Source organism: Heterodontus francisci, chromosome 3 (genome assembly GCF_036365525.1).
Source record: "Heterodontus francisci isolate sHetFra1 chromosome 3, sHetFra1.hap1, whole genome shotgun sequence".
NCBI lineage: Eukaryota > Metazoa > Chordata > Chondrichthyes > Heterodontiformes > Heterodontidae > Heterodontus > Heterodontus francisci.
In genome coordinates, this window is record NC_090373.1 from 129,348,545 (window position 1) to 129,363,068 (window position 14,524).

At 42.6% G+C, this 14,524-nt stretch overlaps 1 protein-coding gene across 1 annotated transcript in view; it reads left to right on the plus strand.

The window, feature by feature from the left end:
• Positions 1-2,256: 2,256 nt before the first annotated feature.
• mchr2a (melanin concentrating hormone receptor 2a) overlaps positions 2,257-14,524 on the plus strand; it is a 39,314-nt gene continuing 27,046 nt past the window's right edge. Inside the window, exons 1-2 of the mRNA XM_068028581.1 lie at positions 2,257-2,444; positions 9,784-9,993. Coding sequence (XP_067884682.1) covers positions 2,257-2,444; positions 9,784-9,993 — 398 coding nt within the window. The remainder of the gene's footprint in view (positions 2,445-9,783; positions 9,994-14,524) is intronic.

The following is a 14,524-nucleotide window of genomic DNA, read 5'->3' on the forward strand; positions in this document are numbered from 1 at the left end:
ATAATTAATATATTTTTAAATATTCATGATCTATCCACAACCATAATATTTCCCCTAACCTCTTCATGCCAACTCCATCTCCCTAACCTCTGTGTCATGAAAACGTGCTATGCTGAATGATCTTTTTTAATCCATCGGTTGGAAACCTAAATTAAATTTTAAAAAGGAAGCAGGAGACAAAGAACTTAAATTAAACTTTTTTTAAAAAAGCAGCTAAGACGTCCACCACAATTTGCATTTAAATCTCCTACATACCAAGGTATTGAGGTGGAGATGCATGTCTGAATAGCCCTCATCCAGAACGGTGGCTTGAGCAGTTTGAATGAGCTACCTAGTATTGCCTTCATGAGCAAGACAATCAAAGCCATCTTGGAACATTAACACTAGTGAAGATGAACCTCAAAGAGTAAAGACTGAAACAATGGGACCCAAGATAGGGATTAGAATTCTTAAGACTTGAACTAATTAAGATGCAAAAGAGAGAATACACTGGGGCAATCATGTGACAGTCTCTCCATCAGTGTGAAAGCTTGGAATTTCTTTTGGTTACATCAGACAGGCACCTGAGTTTTAACCAGTGCAGGACCGAAGTGGAGGGTCTGTCTGTCTCACTCTCTCTGTCTGTCTAGGCAACGCTGTAAGTTCCAACCCTGCCTGCAGGCTGCAAAACATCCAAGTCTATGTTTGCTGCAGACAGAGACTCTGGGGAGAAAGCCATCTACCTCACTGTCTCCAAGAAAACACCGAACCAGGTGGCCACCTTTAACAAACAGAAACTTCAGGACAACAAGTTCAGCCCGAAGACAACTGAATTACCAGATGCCACAGACTGTCTATTCTTTTATTTGTTCTGGACTCTAATCCAACCAATCTACTCTTCTTCACTCTGTTAGCTATTTGTGTGTGTGTGATTCTCGTGTGTCTGTCTGTGTGTGTGTCTGTGTGTGTTTGTGTGTGAAAGGTGGAGCGTAGTTTCATATTTTACTTATATCAGGTTTTGATTTTAAGTACAATAAACTAACCTCTTTCTTGTTTAAACTCAAGAAAACCTGTCCAATTGGTTCTTTTATGATCATAGCACGTAAAGTGTTAAAACATTCACTGAATTTGTAAACACATCCACTATTTAAAAGAAATAAACCCTGTTGTGGTCAAACAAGGAACGGGTCAAGAGGGGAGCTTTTCAACCCCTCCTCACCTGATCGTACCAACTGAATGTCTCAGCTATGTTATTCTCTCTTCTGTGCCAAAGTGAATTTAGAACCGGTTGAATTTAATTCAGAGCTTGTGCTACTGAAACCACCTGGGTAAAATCTCTTACAAACAAACAGGGTAATTCTGCTTTAAATAAAATAAAACATTTTAATAAACTGCTTACCTTAAATAAATCAAGTTATTATTTTATGCAAGTCATGCAGTCATTGTATTATTATTTTGTTTATTTATGTAAATAACTTAAATAAAATGTTCTAATTTACTTATTTATAACTCAATAACTATTAAAAGAGAAAATGAGATAGTGAGTAAACATTTTTGCTCAATTTTTACCTAATTTTTAATTTCTCTCCAGCCTTGATTTTTCAATGGATTTGACTTTATTAACATTGGAATAAACTCAATTTAATGCACCAAGTTGAATCTATATAGCACCTACAGAAAAAATTGCCAAGCACTTCACAGAAACTTAAGGGAGAAAAAGCAAGGGAGAAGCAAGTGAATGTTTGTCAAAGACATGGGTTTAATGATGACCTTACAAGAATAGAGGCAGGTGAGGTGGTGGAAGGTTTGGGGGGGCGGGGGGGAATTTCCAAAATGTGGAGCCAAAGGCAGCTGAAAGCCAAGAGTGAGACAAAGAGAGGAAACAAATGCAAAAGAGGCTGGAGTCGAAAGAACAACAAATTTGAGGATTGGGGAGTTGGTGGGCCTGGAGCAGGAGGGGCAGAGGTGGACGTTATAGCACTGAAGGAGTTTACAGAGATAGGGAGGGTGAGACAATGGAGAGATATAAACACAAACGTAAGAATTTTAAATGCAATGCCTTGGCAGACTGAGAGCCAATGTAGGCCAATAAGGATAAGCTGATGGGCAAGCATTAGGTACAAATAATATCTAGTGGCAACATCAGTATTGGCTTGATCTTTATATGCTGCAAGCCTTCTGATCCTTTCTAACTAGGATGCCTAGTCTTCATTGGCTCAAATACCAGTGCTATTTATTGCTCTCATTGCAGGAAGAAGAACCTAAACCATATAGACAATGAATGGATCTCAGACACCATGCTGGACCTTGGAAAATGGATCTGATTGGATAAGCGAGTCCTGCACTACTGCACATAATTATCAACTGATTGATGTAATAGAAACAATCCTCCTTCCTTCATTTATTGGTGTTATCTGTTCAACAGGACTGGTCGGAAATATTCTCATCTTATTTACCATTATCAGGTACAGAAAAACAACAATGAAAGGATCTGAAAGATTAATTGAGTTACTGCTATACGAATTTGTAAAAGAAATTTACTGAATTAATGAACATCAGTGTTTAGATTTTATTTTAAGCATGACAGTGTTTCGTCTTTATGCGTGAGCTTTTAGAGATGTGCCACAGTAACAGAATTCTATTGTTGCTGTTAGGTGAAATTTACATTCTTTTGCTATCAGATAGTAAGAACAAGATTGATGGTTAGGCTTTTCAAGGAAATTTAATAAAATGGCTTTAAACATATTTAACAAGTCTGTGATGAAATATTCATTCATCAGATAGTAAAATATGAGTCAAAGGTACTGAAGAGCAAAGTTATTAAATGGGAAAGTGTCCCTCTGAGCTTTAGACAGCAGTACTGTAGTGCTACAGCAGTGTATTAGACATTTATCATATATGTTGGGGAGGAATGTCAGTTTTGTAGCCTACATTAATATGCACATGCAATTTGAGCAATTTCATAAAAATGTCTTGTATCAGAAAAGCCAAATACAGGTTAAGTTACTATGCAAAATTGATTAAATTGGTACATTTAATTATGTTCCCCATTTTAGTACATTGAACAAACATCTCTGTCAAACTTTGCTAATATGTTCTTACTGTGAAATTTAATGAGGTACGAAAATGGCTCAGGGATCATGACGTGTGATTAACCCAAGCCCGTTGCTTCCAATGCAGGCAGCATGCAAATTTCATGCTGCCTGTTCATTTACATGATTGCAGTTTGCAGCAAACTAAGCAGACTGTTGAGTGGCAGCATGCCTGAGCAGGGAGTGCACAGTCGTGACAGGCTAGCACGAGTTCAATCGAGCCTCCACTCCTTAAAGCCACTTGCAACTCTTAAGGGGGAGGTGCATTTTGATTGAAGCAGTTGCTGCAAGTCATTCTGGCAGTGAGCTTCTCCAGAGAAAGAGAGGATTGTACAGCATGGCAGACGGGGGCTCCAAGGTCCTCCAACACAGCACTGGAGGTCTTAGTGCAGGAGGTGGACAGGAACAGAGATGTTCTCTATTAACAGGGGACAAGGGTGCCCTCCAGCCAGACACTGTGAATGCAGTGGGAGTGGGACCATCATGGTCGGCAGTCTAGCCCCAAGGATCTCGTTGCAGTGCCACAAGAAGTTTAATGACCACATATGAGTGATCAAGGTGAGTGAATACATAACAAAATGCCATATCCTTAAAACTGAACCACTAGCCTCACAATGCTCAATTCACCATCCCCAATTTGAGCACCTACTCTAATTCACCTCTCTATCAACCAAAATCCGACACATTCATAGTTCCAGCTTATTCTCACACATTTAACACTGCCACATGTCTCACACCACATTTCTCAGCTTGCACACTATTCAACAATGACAGGCACATTACCCAAACACATTGTACTACACTCACTGACACACTTTCCACTCTCTTGAAGGACAAGATGATGTATAACCATAGGCAGCAGGATCATTTTTTTAATTCTTTCATGAAATGTGTGCATCACTGGCAAGACCAGCATTTGTTGCCCATCCCTAATTGCCATTGACAAGGTCGTGGTGAGCTTCTTGAACCACTAGAGTCCATCTGATGCGGGTACACCCACAGTGCTGGTTAGGAAGGGAGTTCCAGGATTGTGATCCAATGGCAGTGAAGGAAAAGCGATATATTTCCAAGTCAGGATGGTGTGTGGCTTGGAGGCGAACTTGCAGGGTGGTGTTCCCATGCACCTGCTATCCTTGTCCTTCTAGATGGTAGAGGTTGGGGGTTTGGAAGTGCTGTCTAAGGAGCCTTGGTGCGTTGCTGCAGTGCATCTTGTAGATGGTACACACTGCTGCCACTGTGCATTGGTGGTGAAGGGAGGGAATGTTTAAGTTGGTGGATGGGGTGCCGATCAGGCGGCCTGCTTTGTTCTGGATTGTGTCGAGATGCTTGAGTGTGTTGGAGCCAGACACATCGTCATTGCTTGGCACTTGTGTGGTGCAAATGTAAGGATGGCAGATTTCCTTCCCTGAAGGACATTAGTGAAATGATGGATTTTTACAACAATTGATGATAGTTTCATGGTCAACATTGCTGACTCGCTTTCAATTCCAGATTTTCATTAATTAATTGAATTTTTATTCATTAATTGAATTTAAATTCCGCCATCTGCCATATTGGGATTTGAACCCATATCCCCAGAATATTAGCCTGAGTCTCTGGATTACTAGTCCAGTGATATTAACACTATGCCACCATCTCCCCTAACTGGCAGCGAACAAGCATGGCTGCATGTCCTTACCCTGTGGAGGAGGCAGTGCTGGCCATCACTGGAGCAGCCATGACCTGCAGGCATGGCCAGTGGCAGGGCTGAAAGCAGCAAAGATGATGGTATGCTCATGCCTAATCCTTCTTCTCACATCTCACTTCTCTCTCATTCCTCAATCTCTTCTGATTTACAAGCTACAGAAGGTGTAAGCATGCACCTCTTGGTTCCGTCACCCCTGGCACCCCTCACTGCAACCTTACCCTTGTGCCTTTCCCCTTTCAGATACTCAAGAATTGCCACCTAGATAAGCAGTGATTCAGTTGCAAGAAGTGGAAGAGGAAGAAAAGACTGATGATGGAGTTACTCGTTATCACCCTTGCAACCACCAGTTCAGATACTGACTTTGCAGATACTTTAGAAGAAAGCTTAGAGGAGGGATCTGCATATGGTGGGACACCGGGCATGAGTGGCCTGCAGCCAGGGCAGGGGGAAAGGGTGGCACAGGTGAGTACTTGATGGAGGGAGGGGGCGCACACAAGTTCTGCTGCAAAGGACTCAGATGAAGATTTCGACCGGGCAATGTACAGAAGAAGGCTCATAACTATGCACATGTATTGCTTGATATATTGGGAGGCCTGTCAGAAAGCCTGTAGTCAATATCAAAGTGCACGGACGAGGCACTAACTGTGCACCCAGCTTTCTGGAGAGCTTGGAGCCCATTGTTTTCAGTGCGGAAGTGGTTGCCATCTCCATTATCACACCAAAATAAAAGCAAAGTACTGCGGATTCTGGAAATCTGCTCTGATGAAAGGTCACTGACCTGAAACATTAACTCTGAACAAAGAAAAGAACAAAGAACAAAGAACAAAGAAAATTACAGCACAGGAACAGGCCCTTCGGCCCTCCAAGCCTGCACCGATCCAGATCCTCTATCTAAACATGTCGCCTATTTTCTTAGGGTCTGTATCTCTTTGCTTCCTGCCCATTCATGCATCTGTCTAGATACATCTTAAAAGACGCTATCGTGCCCGCGTCTACCACCTCCGCTGGCAACGCGTTCCAGGCACCCACCACCCTCTGCGTAAAGAACTTTCCACGCATATCCCCCCTAAACTTTTCCCCTCGCACTTTGAACTCGTGACCCCTAGTAATTGAATCCCCCACTCTGGGAAAAAGCTTCTTGCTATCCACCCTGTCTATACCTCTCATGATTTTGTACACCTCAATCAGGTCCCCCCTCAACCTCCGTCTTTCTAATGAAAATAATCCTAATCTGCTCAACCTCTCTTCATAGCTAGCGCCCTCCATACCAGGCAACATCCTGGTGAACCTCCTCTGCACCCTGTCCAAAGCATCTACATCCTTTTGGTAATGTGGCGACCAGAACTGCACGCAGTATTCCAAATGTGGCCGAACCAAAGTTCTATACAACTGTAACATGACCTGCCAACCCTTGTACTCAATATCCCGTCCGATGAAGGAAAGCATGCCGTATGCCTTCTTGACCACTCTATTGACCTGCGTTGTCACCTTCAGGGAACAATGGACCTGAACACCCAAGTCTCTCTGTACATCAATTTTCCCCAGGACTTTTCCATTTACTGTATAATTCACTCTTGAATTGGATCTTCCAAAATGCATCACCTCGCATTTGTCCTGATTGAACTCCATCTGCCATTTTACTGCCCAACTCTCCAATCTATTTATATTCTGCTGTATTCTCTGACAGTCCCCTTCACTATCTGCTACTCCACCAATCTTAGTGTCGTCTGCAAACTTGCTAATCAGACCACCTATACTTTCCTCCAAATCATTTATGTATATCACAAATCTGCTTCTCTCTCCACAGATGCTGCCAGTCCTGCTGAGTATTTCCAGCACTTACTGTTTTTATTCCATTACTACACCTGTGGATTTAACCATGATGTAACATCTGATGGCTGACATTTGAGCTTCCATTGAAACACAAACAGAAGTCTGACTGCTCCTTTGGAACCTCAGACTGAAATCATGCAAGCTCAGCTTACTACCATGGATGTCTAGACTGCTGCCATCATGGCTGTGGATACCAGTGTTCAAAGGAACTTGCAATCTCTCACTGCAATGCAGTAATCTGTCCTCTAACTCATAGCTAGGGTTGCTGAGGCACTGCTCCAGGGGAGTGACAGTGGCTCCCTGGAGCACAAGCCTGCTGTCCACCCTCAGGATAACAGCATTCATCCGCAGCATCCCACAGCCACTCGGCCAGTGTCCTGCTGTTACTGTCAGCAAGCCAGCCCAGACTGCTGTGGTGGTGCAGTCCAAAGCCAGGTCTTCTAGCCCCAGAGCTGCATGAAGTTGTCCAGCAAGGCCATCTGCTGTCTTCCCCATTGACAGTCAGCAGCATTCTGCCAGCCATGCTACAGCCACTGGAGTAGCCCTGTGTAAGAGCAAAAGGCTAGACAAAGACACACGGAAGACAGGCACTAAGGGAATGCACAAGGGTGATTCGTTCATGTTTGTAAGGGACATTGGATGGTTTGATTGATAAAGTTGGTTTGAAATAGTTGTTTTGTGTTGGTTTTATTTTTAGCATTGTGACCAAGAGGATGCTGTGATGGTCAGTAACAGAGGGAAGGTAAGACGTGGGACTGTTTTTGAATGGGAAATTGTGATCGCTAGTTTCGCAGTCAGATGAGGTGATCATGGACAACATGACCAGAACTGGGCTGTTGTAATTGCCTCCTCCCTTCTTCCTCCTCCTCCTCAGCTGCTCAATACATACCAGGCAGCTAGGTGCCCTCATGGTGGAGAGGTCTTGCAAGACACAGCAGACCACCACGACTCATGAGATGTTCTTTGGAAAGTACTGTAGGACTCCTACCGAGTAGTCCACACAGCGGAAGTGTTGTCCAATGGTCTGCTTGATAAAATCTCGGGTGGCAGCTTGGCTTTTGTTATATGCATGCTGCCCACATGTGTGTTGGTTGCACACCGGAGTCAAGAGCCAGGTGGTCAGCAGATAACCCTTCATGCCCAGTACCTAGCCTCTGGTTTCTCATGGTAGTTCAAATGTAGATGGTACAATGGACTGGAGCAGAATAAAGGTATCATAGCTACTGCTAGGATACCTGCATTGACCTGCATGATGCCCTGAGTGTGGTCACACATCAGATGGACATTGAGAGAGTGGAACCATTTGCAGTTTCAGTATATTTCTAAATTTATATATGCCACCCGCAAAGCGACATACTTGCAGTCAATGGCACCTTACACCATCAGGATGCCTGCTATCCTGGCAAAGCCAGATGCTCAATCTGCCTGCTTTCTCTGGAAAGACAGAATGCAAGAAATTCCCCTCTCTGTCCATACAGAGCATCAGTGACCTCCCTTATACAGTGGTGGAAGGCGAACTGTGAGATGTTGAAGATGTTGCTTGCTCCAGCCTGGAAGGAGCCTGACATGAAGATGTTGAAGGCCATGGTCACTTTTACAGCCAAAGGCAGTGCTGTCCTCACCTTGCTCTGAGGCTTCAGGTCTGCCTGCAACAGGTGGCAGATTTCAGTGAGCATCTCCTTTGTAAAACAGAGATGGTGAAAATCCTGTTTCTCGCTGAGGGTGACAATGGAAATATGCTCCCTAAAGTCCCTAAGTTGATTCAGCCTCTTGCTGAGAACCCGTCTCCCCCTTCTCCTCCACCCTTTTCGAACAGCTTGTTTTGCTCTCTGTTGTCTCTGGTCATTGTCCCTGTCATACTGCGGGCCCAGGGGAATAGAAACTACAGGACCCAGGACTGAATGAACAGATTTGAACCATGATGAGGATCAAAATTAGTCCACCAGGAGCAACTGTATATGAATATAGGCCCAATTTACTCAGTGTCTCATCTTAGGACAACCCTCTCATCCTAGGGACCAATCTAGTGAACATTCGCTGTACCGCCTCCAATGTAAGTATTTCCTTCTTACAATATGGAGATCAAAACTGCATACAGTAGTCCAGGCATGGTCTCACCAAAGCTCTGTACAATTGTAGCAAGACTTCCTTATTCTTGTACTCCAATATTCTTGCAATAAAGGTCAACATGCCATTTGCCTTCCTAATTGCTTGCTATACCTGCATGCTGACCTTCTGTCTTCCTTGTGCAAGCACACCCAAGTTTCTCTGAACATCAGCATTTAGAAGTTTCATGCCTTTTAAAAAATATTCTGCATGTCTGTTCTTACCAAAATGAATGACCTCACACTTCTCCACATTACACTCCATCTGCCACCTTGTTGACCTGTCTATATCTCTTTGTAGCCTCTTTGTGTCCTCCTCACAGCTTACATTACTACCTAGCTTTGTATCTTAGATTCATTACTCTCAATCTTGTTGTCTAAGTCATTAATAAAGATTGTAAATAGCTGAGGCCCCAGCACTGATTTTTGAGGCACTCCACTAGTTACAGCCTGCCAACTTGACAATGGCCCGTTTAGCCCTACTCTCTGCTTTCCGTCCATTAACCAATCCTCTATCCATGCTAATATATTGCCTCCAACTCCATGTGCCCTTCATTATCTTGTGTATTAGCCTTTTGTGCGACACCTTATCGAATGCCTTTTGGAAATCGAAGTATACTACATCCACTGGTTCCCCTTTATCTACCCTCCAATTTACATCTGAAAAAAACGCAAACATATTTTCCCTTTCATAAAACCATCTTAACTTTGTCTGGTCATACTATGATTTGCTAAGTGCATTGTTAAGACTTCCTTAATAAAAGATTCCAGCAATTTTCCGATGACTGATGTCAGGCTAACTGGCCTGTAGTTCCCTGCTTTCTCTCTCCCTCCTTTCTAAAATAGTGGTATTACACCATATGGGGAATGAATCAATACCCAAATAAATGAGCCTGAGTAAATGTTGTTATTAACACGGTTATCACTGTGAAATGCATATTGTTCAAGGTCATAAAAAGGTTATCTGTGATATTACAGCCCCATTATTTGAACAAGCCCACCACTAAAAAAAATTAAATTTTGCTGGTAACACAGTATACCAGGCAATCATACAATGCTGTTTGAATTAATTTTGGATTTGTTTCAGGTCAGTGAGGAAGACCATCCCAGATGTTTATATTTGTAACCTGGCGGTGGCAGATTTGGTTCATATTATTGGAATGCCATTCCTGATTCATCAGTGGGCACGAGGAGGAGAGTGGGTGTTTGGCAATACGCTCTGCACCATTACCACATCGCTTGACAGTTGCAACCAGTTTTCCTGTTGTGCAATTATGACAGCTATGAGCCTGGACAGGTAAGCAAGAGCACGATGTTGTTACTTTAACAAATCTTTAAAATACTCTAAAAGAACTCCTGATCTTTTTCTATTCGTGCATTCATGGGATGTGGGTGTCCATCACTAATTGCCTTCTTGAATACAATTGCATTGTTTGCTAGGCCCTTTCAGAGGGCAGTTAAGAGTCAACCACATTGCTCTGCGTCTGGAATCACATATAGGCCAGAGCGATAAAGGACAGCAGATTTCCTTCCCTAAAGGGCATAGTGAACCAGATGTGTTTTTATGACAACCCAGTAGTGTCATGGCCACCAATACCGTTACTTTTTTATTCCACATTTATTTAATTTATTGCATTTAAATTTCCCAGCTGCTGTGATAGGATTTGAAGTCATGACTCAAGATCAATTAGTTCCAGCTTCTGTAAAATAACCACAAAGCAACTGTACCCCCTCTCCATACTGTATTTACCCACCCACAAATGATGGGCGTTATAGGACAATCACATGCAATTAAATGCTGAGGACTCTGTTAGGTCTCACCCCTGGAAATTTGTCAGGGTCAGATATGATGGTACAAGTGTGGTGCCAGAGGACTGGAGGCTAGCTAACATGGTATCATTGTTTAAAAAGGGAAAAAGGGATAGATTGTGTAAATACAGGCCAGTCAGGCTAGCCTCAGTGGTGGGAAAGTTATTGGAAAAAATTCTGAGGGAATGGATACATTTTCATTTCGAAAAATACAGATTAATCAAAGACACTCAACATGGATCTGTTAAGGGAAGGTCAGGTCTAACTATCATAGAGTCATAGAAGGAGGCCATTTGGCCCATCTCGTCCATGCTGGCTCTCCTCAGAGCAATCCAATCAGTCCCGCTCCCCTGCTCAATCCCCGTAGCCCTGCAAGTTTATTTCTTTCAAATGCCCATCCAATTACCTTTTGAAGTCATTGATTGTCTCTGTTTCCACCACCCTCCTGGACAGCGAGTTTCACGTTATTACCTTTCCCCTGCAGCACTTGCCCAAATCTTCAATCCGTGTCCCCTAGTTCTTGTACCATCAGTTAATGGGTACTGGTTTACCTTGTCTAACCTATTTAAGCCTGTTATACTCTTGTACACCTCTATCAAATCTCCCCTCAATTTCCTTTGCTCCAGGGAGAACAACCTAGCTTTTTCAACCTAACCTTGCAAGTAAAATCCCCCATCCCTGGAACCATTCTGGTAAATCCCTTCTGCACCCTTTCAAATATCCTCACATCCTTCCTAAAGTGTGGTGATCAGACTGGACACAATACTCCAGTTGGGACCTAACCAGACTTTTAGAAAGGTTCAGCATAATTTCCCTGCATTTGTACTCAATGCCTCTATTTACAAAGCCCAAGATCCCATATGCTTTATTAACCACTCTCTCAATATGTCCTGTCACCTTCAAAGATCAATGCTCATGCACCCCAGGTCCGTATGTATCTGCACACACACTCTTTAAAGCTGTGTCATTAAGTCTATATTGCCTCTCCCTATCCCTTCTGCCAAAATGCATCACCTCACACTTGTCAGTATTAAATTCCATCTGCCACCTGTCTGCCCATTCTGCTAGCCTATCTATGTCCTTTTGTAGGTGGTTCATATCATCCTCACTGTTTGCCACTCCTCCAAGTTTGGTATCATCGGCAAATTTTGAAATTCTCTGTATTCCAAGATGCAAATCATTTATCTATAGCAAAAAAACAGTAGCCCTAGCATTGACCTTGGGGAACACCACAGACTAGCATCCTCCAATGTGAAAAACAACTATTCACCACAACTCGTTTTCTGTCTTTAAGCCAATTTTTTTTATTCAATTGGACACTGACCCTCCTGTTCCATGAGCCTCAATTTTGTTAGCCAGCCTTTTATGTGGTACTTTATCAAACACTTTCTTAAAATCCATATAGACAAGATCCACCACATTCACAACAACAAGAACACAAAAATTAAGAGCAGGAGAAGAAAATATGGCCCATCGAGCCTGCATCACCATTCAATACATTCATGGCTGATCTTAGGCTTCAACTCTACTTTCCCACCACTCGCCATATCCCTTTATTCCATGAGAGACCAAGAATCTGTCTATCCCAGCTTTAATTGTATTCAATGATGGAGCATCCACAACCTTCTGGGGTAGAGAATTCCAAAGATTCACAACCCTTTGAGTGAAGTAATTTCTTCTCATCTCAGTCGTGAATGATTGGTCCCTTATCCTGAGACTGTGCCCCTGTGTTCCTAGATTCCTCAACCAGCAGAAACAATCTCTCAGTGTCTACCCTCTCCATCCCCTTCAGAGTCTTGTATGTTTCAATGAGATCGCCTGTCATTCTTCTCAGCTCCAGAGAACACAGGCCCAATTTACTCAGACTCTCATCATAGGACACCCCCTCATTCCGGGACCAATTTAGTAAACCTTCACTGCACTGCCTCCAATGCAAGTATATCTTTTCTTAAATGTGGAGACCAAAATTGCACACAGTACTCCAGATGTGGTCTCACCAAAACTCTGTACAATTTTAGCAAGACTTCGATATTCCTGTACTCCAATCCCCTTGCAATAAAGGCCAACATGCCATTTGCCTTCCTAATTGCTTGCCGTACCTGCATGCTAACTTTCTGCGTTCCTTTACAAGCATGCTCAAATATCTTTGAACATCAACACTTTCAAGTTTCACACCTTTTAAAAAAAATTCTGCTTTTCTATTCTTATGACCAAAGTAAATAACTTCACACTTCCCTATATTATACTCCATCTGCCATCTTGTTGCCCACTCACTAAACCTGCCTATATCTCTTTGCAACCTCTCTGTGTCCTCCCCACAATTTACTTTTCCACCTACCTTTGTATCATCAGCAAACTTAGATACATTACTCTCTGTCTCTTCATTTAAGTCATTAATATAGCTTGTGAATAGCTGAGGCCCCAGCACTGATCCTTGCAGCACTCCATTATTTATTGCCTGCCAACTTGAAAATGCCTCATTTATGCCCACTCTTTGCTTCCTGTCAATTAACCAATCCTCTATCCATTCCAATATATTACCCCCAACTCCATGAGCCCTTATCTTGCCTATTAACCTTTTGTGTGGCACCTTAGCGAATGCCTTTTGGAATTCCAAGTATACTACATCTACTGGTTCCCTTTATCTACCCAACTAGTTACATTCTCAAAAAACTCAAATAAATTTATCAAACAGGATTTCCCTTTGGTAAAACCATGTTAACTTGTTCTAATCATACTGTGCTTTTCTAAGTGCATTGTTAAGACTTTCTTAATAATAGATTCCAGCATTTTCCCAACGACTGACTGACCTGTAATTCCCAGTTTTCTCTCTCCTTCCTTTCTTGAGAAGCAGTGTAACATTTTCCAACTTCCAATCTGATGGGACCGTTCCCAAATTTTGGTAAATCATAGCTAGCAGATCCACTACCTCTGCAACTATCCCTTTTAGAATCCTAGGGTGTAAGCCACCAAGTACCAGGGTTTTGTCAGATTTTAGTCCCTTAAGTTTCTCCCATACTTTTTCTCTGCTGATTTTAGTTTCCTTAATTTCCCTTCATCAACCTTCTCTGTTACTTCATCAAAAAATTCAATTAGTTTGTCAGTCATGATCTGCCCTTTACAAATCCGTGCTGGCTATCCTTAATTTACTTAAACCATTCCAAGCGCCTGTTGATTTTTTCTAAAACCTTATCCACCACTGATGTTAAACTAACTGGCCTGTAGTTGCTAGGACTGCCCTTACACCCTTTCCTGAATAAGGGTGTCACATTTGCTACTCTCCAATCCTCTGGCACCTCTCCCATATCTAGGGAAGATTGGAAGATTATGGCAAGCCGTTCCGCTATCTCCATCCCCACTTCCTTTAGCAACCTGGGATGCAAGCCATCCAGAACAGTTGACTTATCAACCCTAAGCATAGCCAGTCTTTCCAATACCTCCTGCCCCTCAATTTTTACCTTGTCCATTGCCTCTACTCTCTCCACTTCTACCGATATTTTGTCCAATCCCTCTTCCTTAGAGAACATTGATACAAAGTACTCAAGTATATTTGCTTTGCCCTGTGCCTCTAAGCATATATGATTCTCTTTGTCCCTAATAGGCCCCACTGCACCTCTTACTACCCGTTCAATATTTACATGCCGGTAGAAGATTTTTGGGTTCCCTTTTATGTTGACTGCCATTCTAGTCGCATATTCTGTCTTTGTCAGTTTTATTTTCCTCTTCACCTCCCCTCTTAACTTATTGTATTTGACCTGGTTCTCACTTAAGAATTCACCTGAAAAGCATCATACACCCTCTTTTTTTGTTTCATCATTATCTCTACCTCCTTCATCATCCAAGGAGCCCTGTTTTTGGTTCCCCTATCTTTCACCCTTGTTGGAATGCATCTAACCTGCACCTGAAGCATCTCTTCCTGAAAGATAACCCATTGTTCCACTACAGTTTTTCCTGTCAATCTTTGGTTCCATTTTAGCCTGGCTAGATCCCTTCTCATTGCATTGAAATTAGCCCTCTTC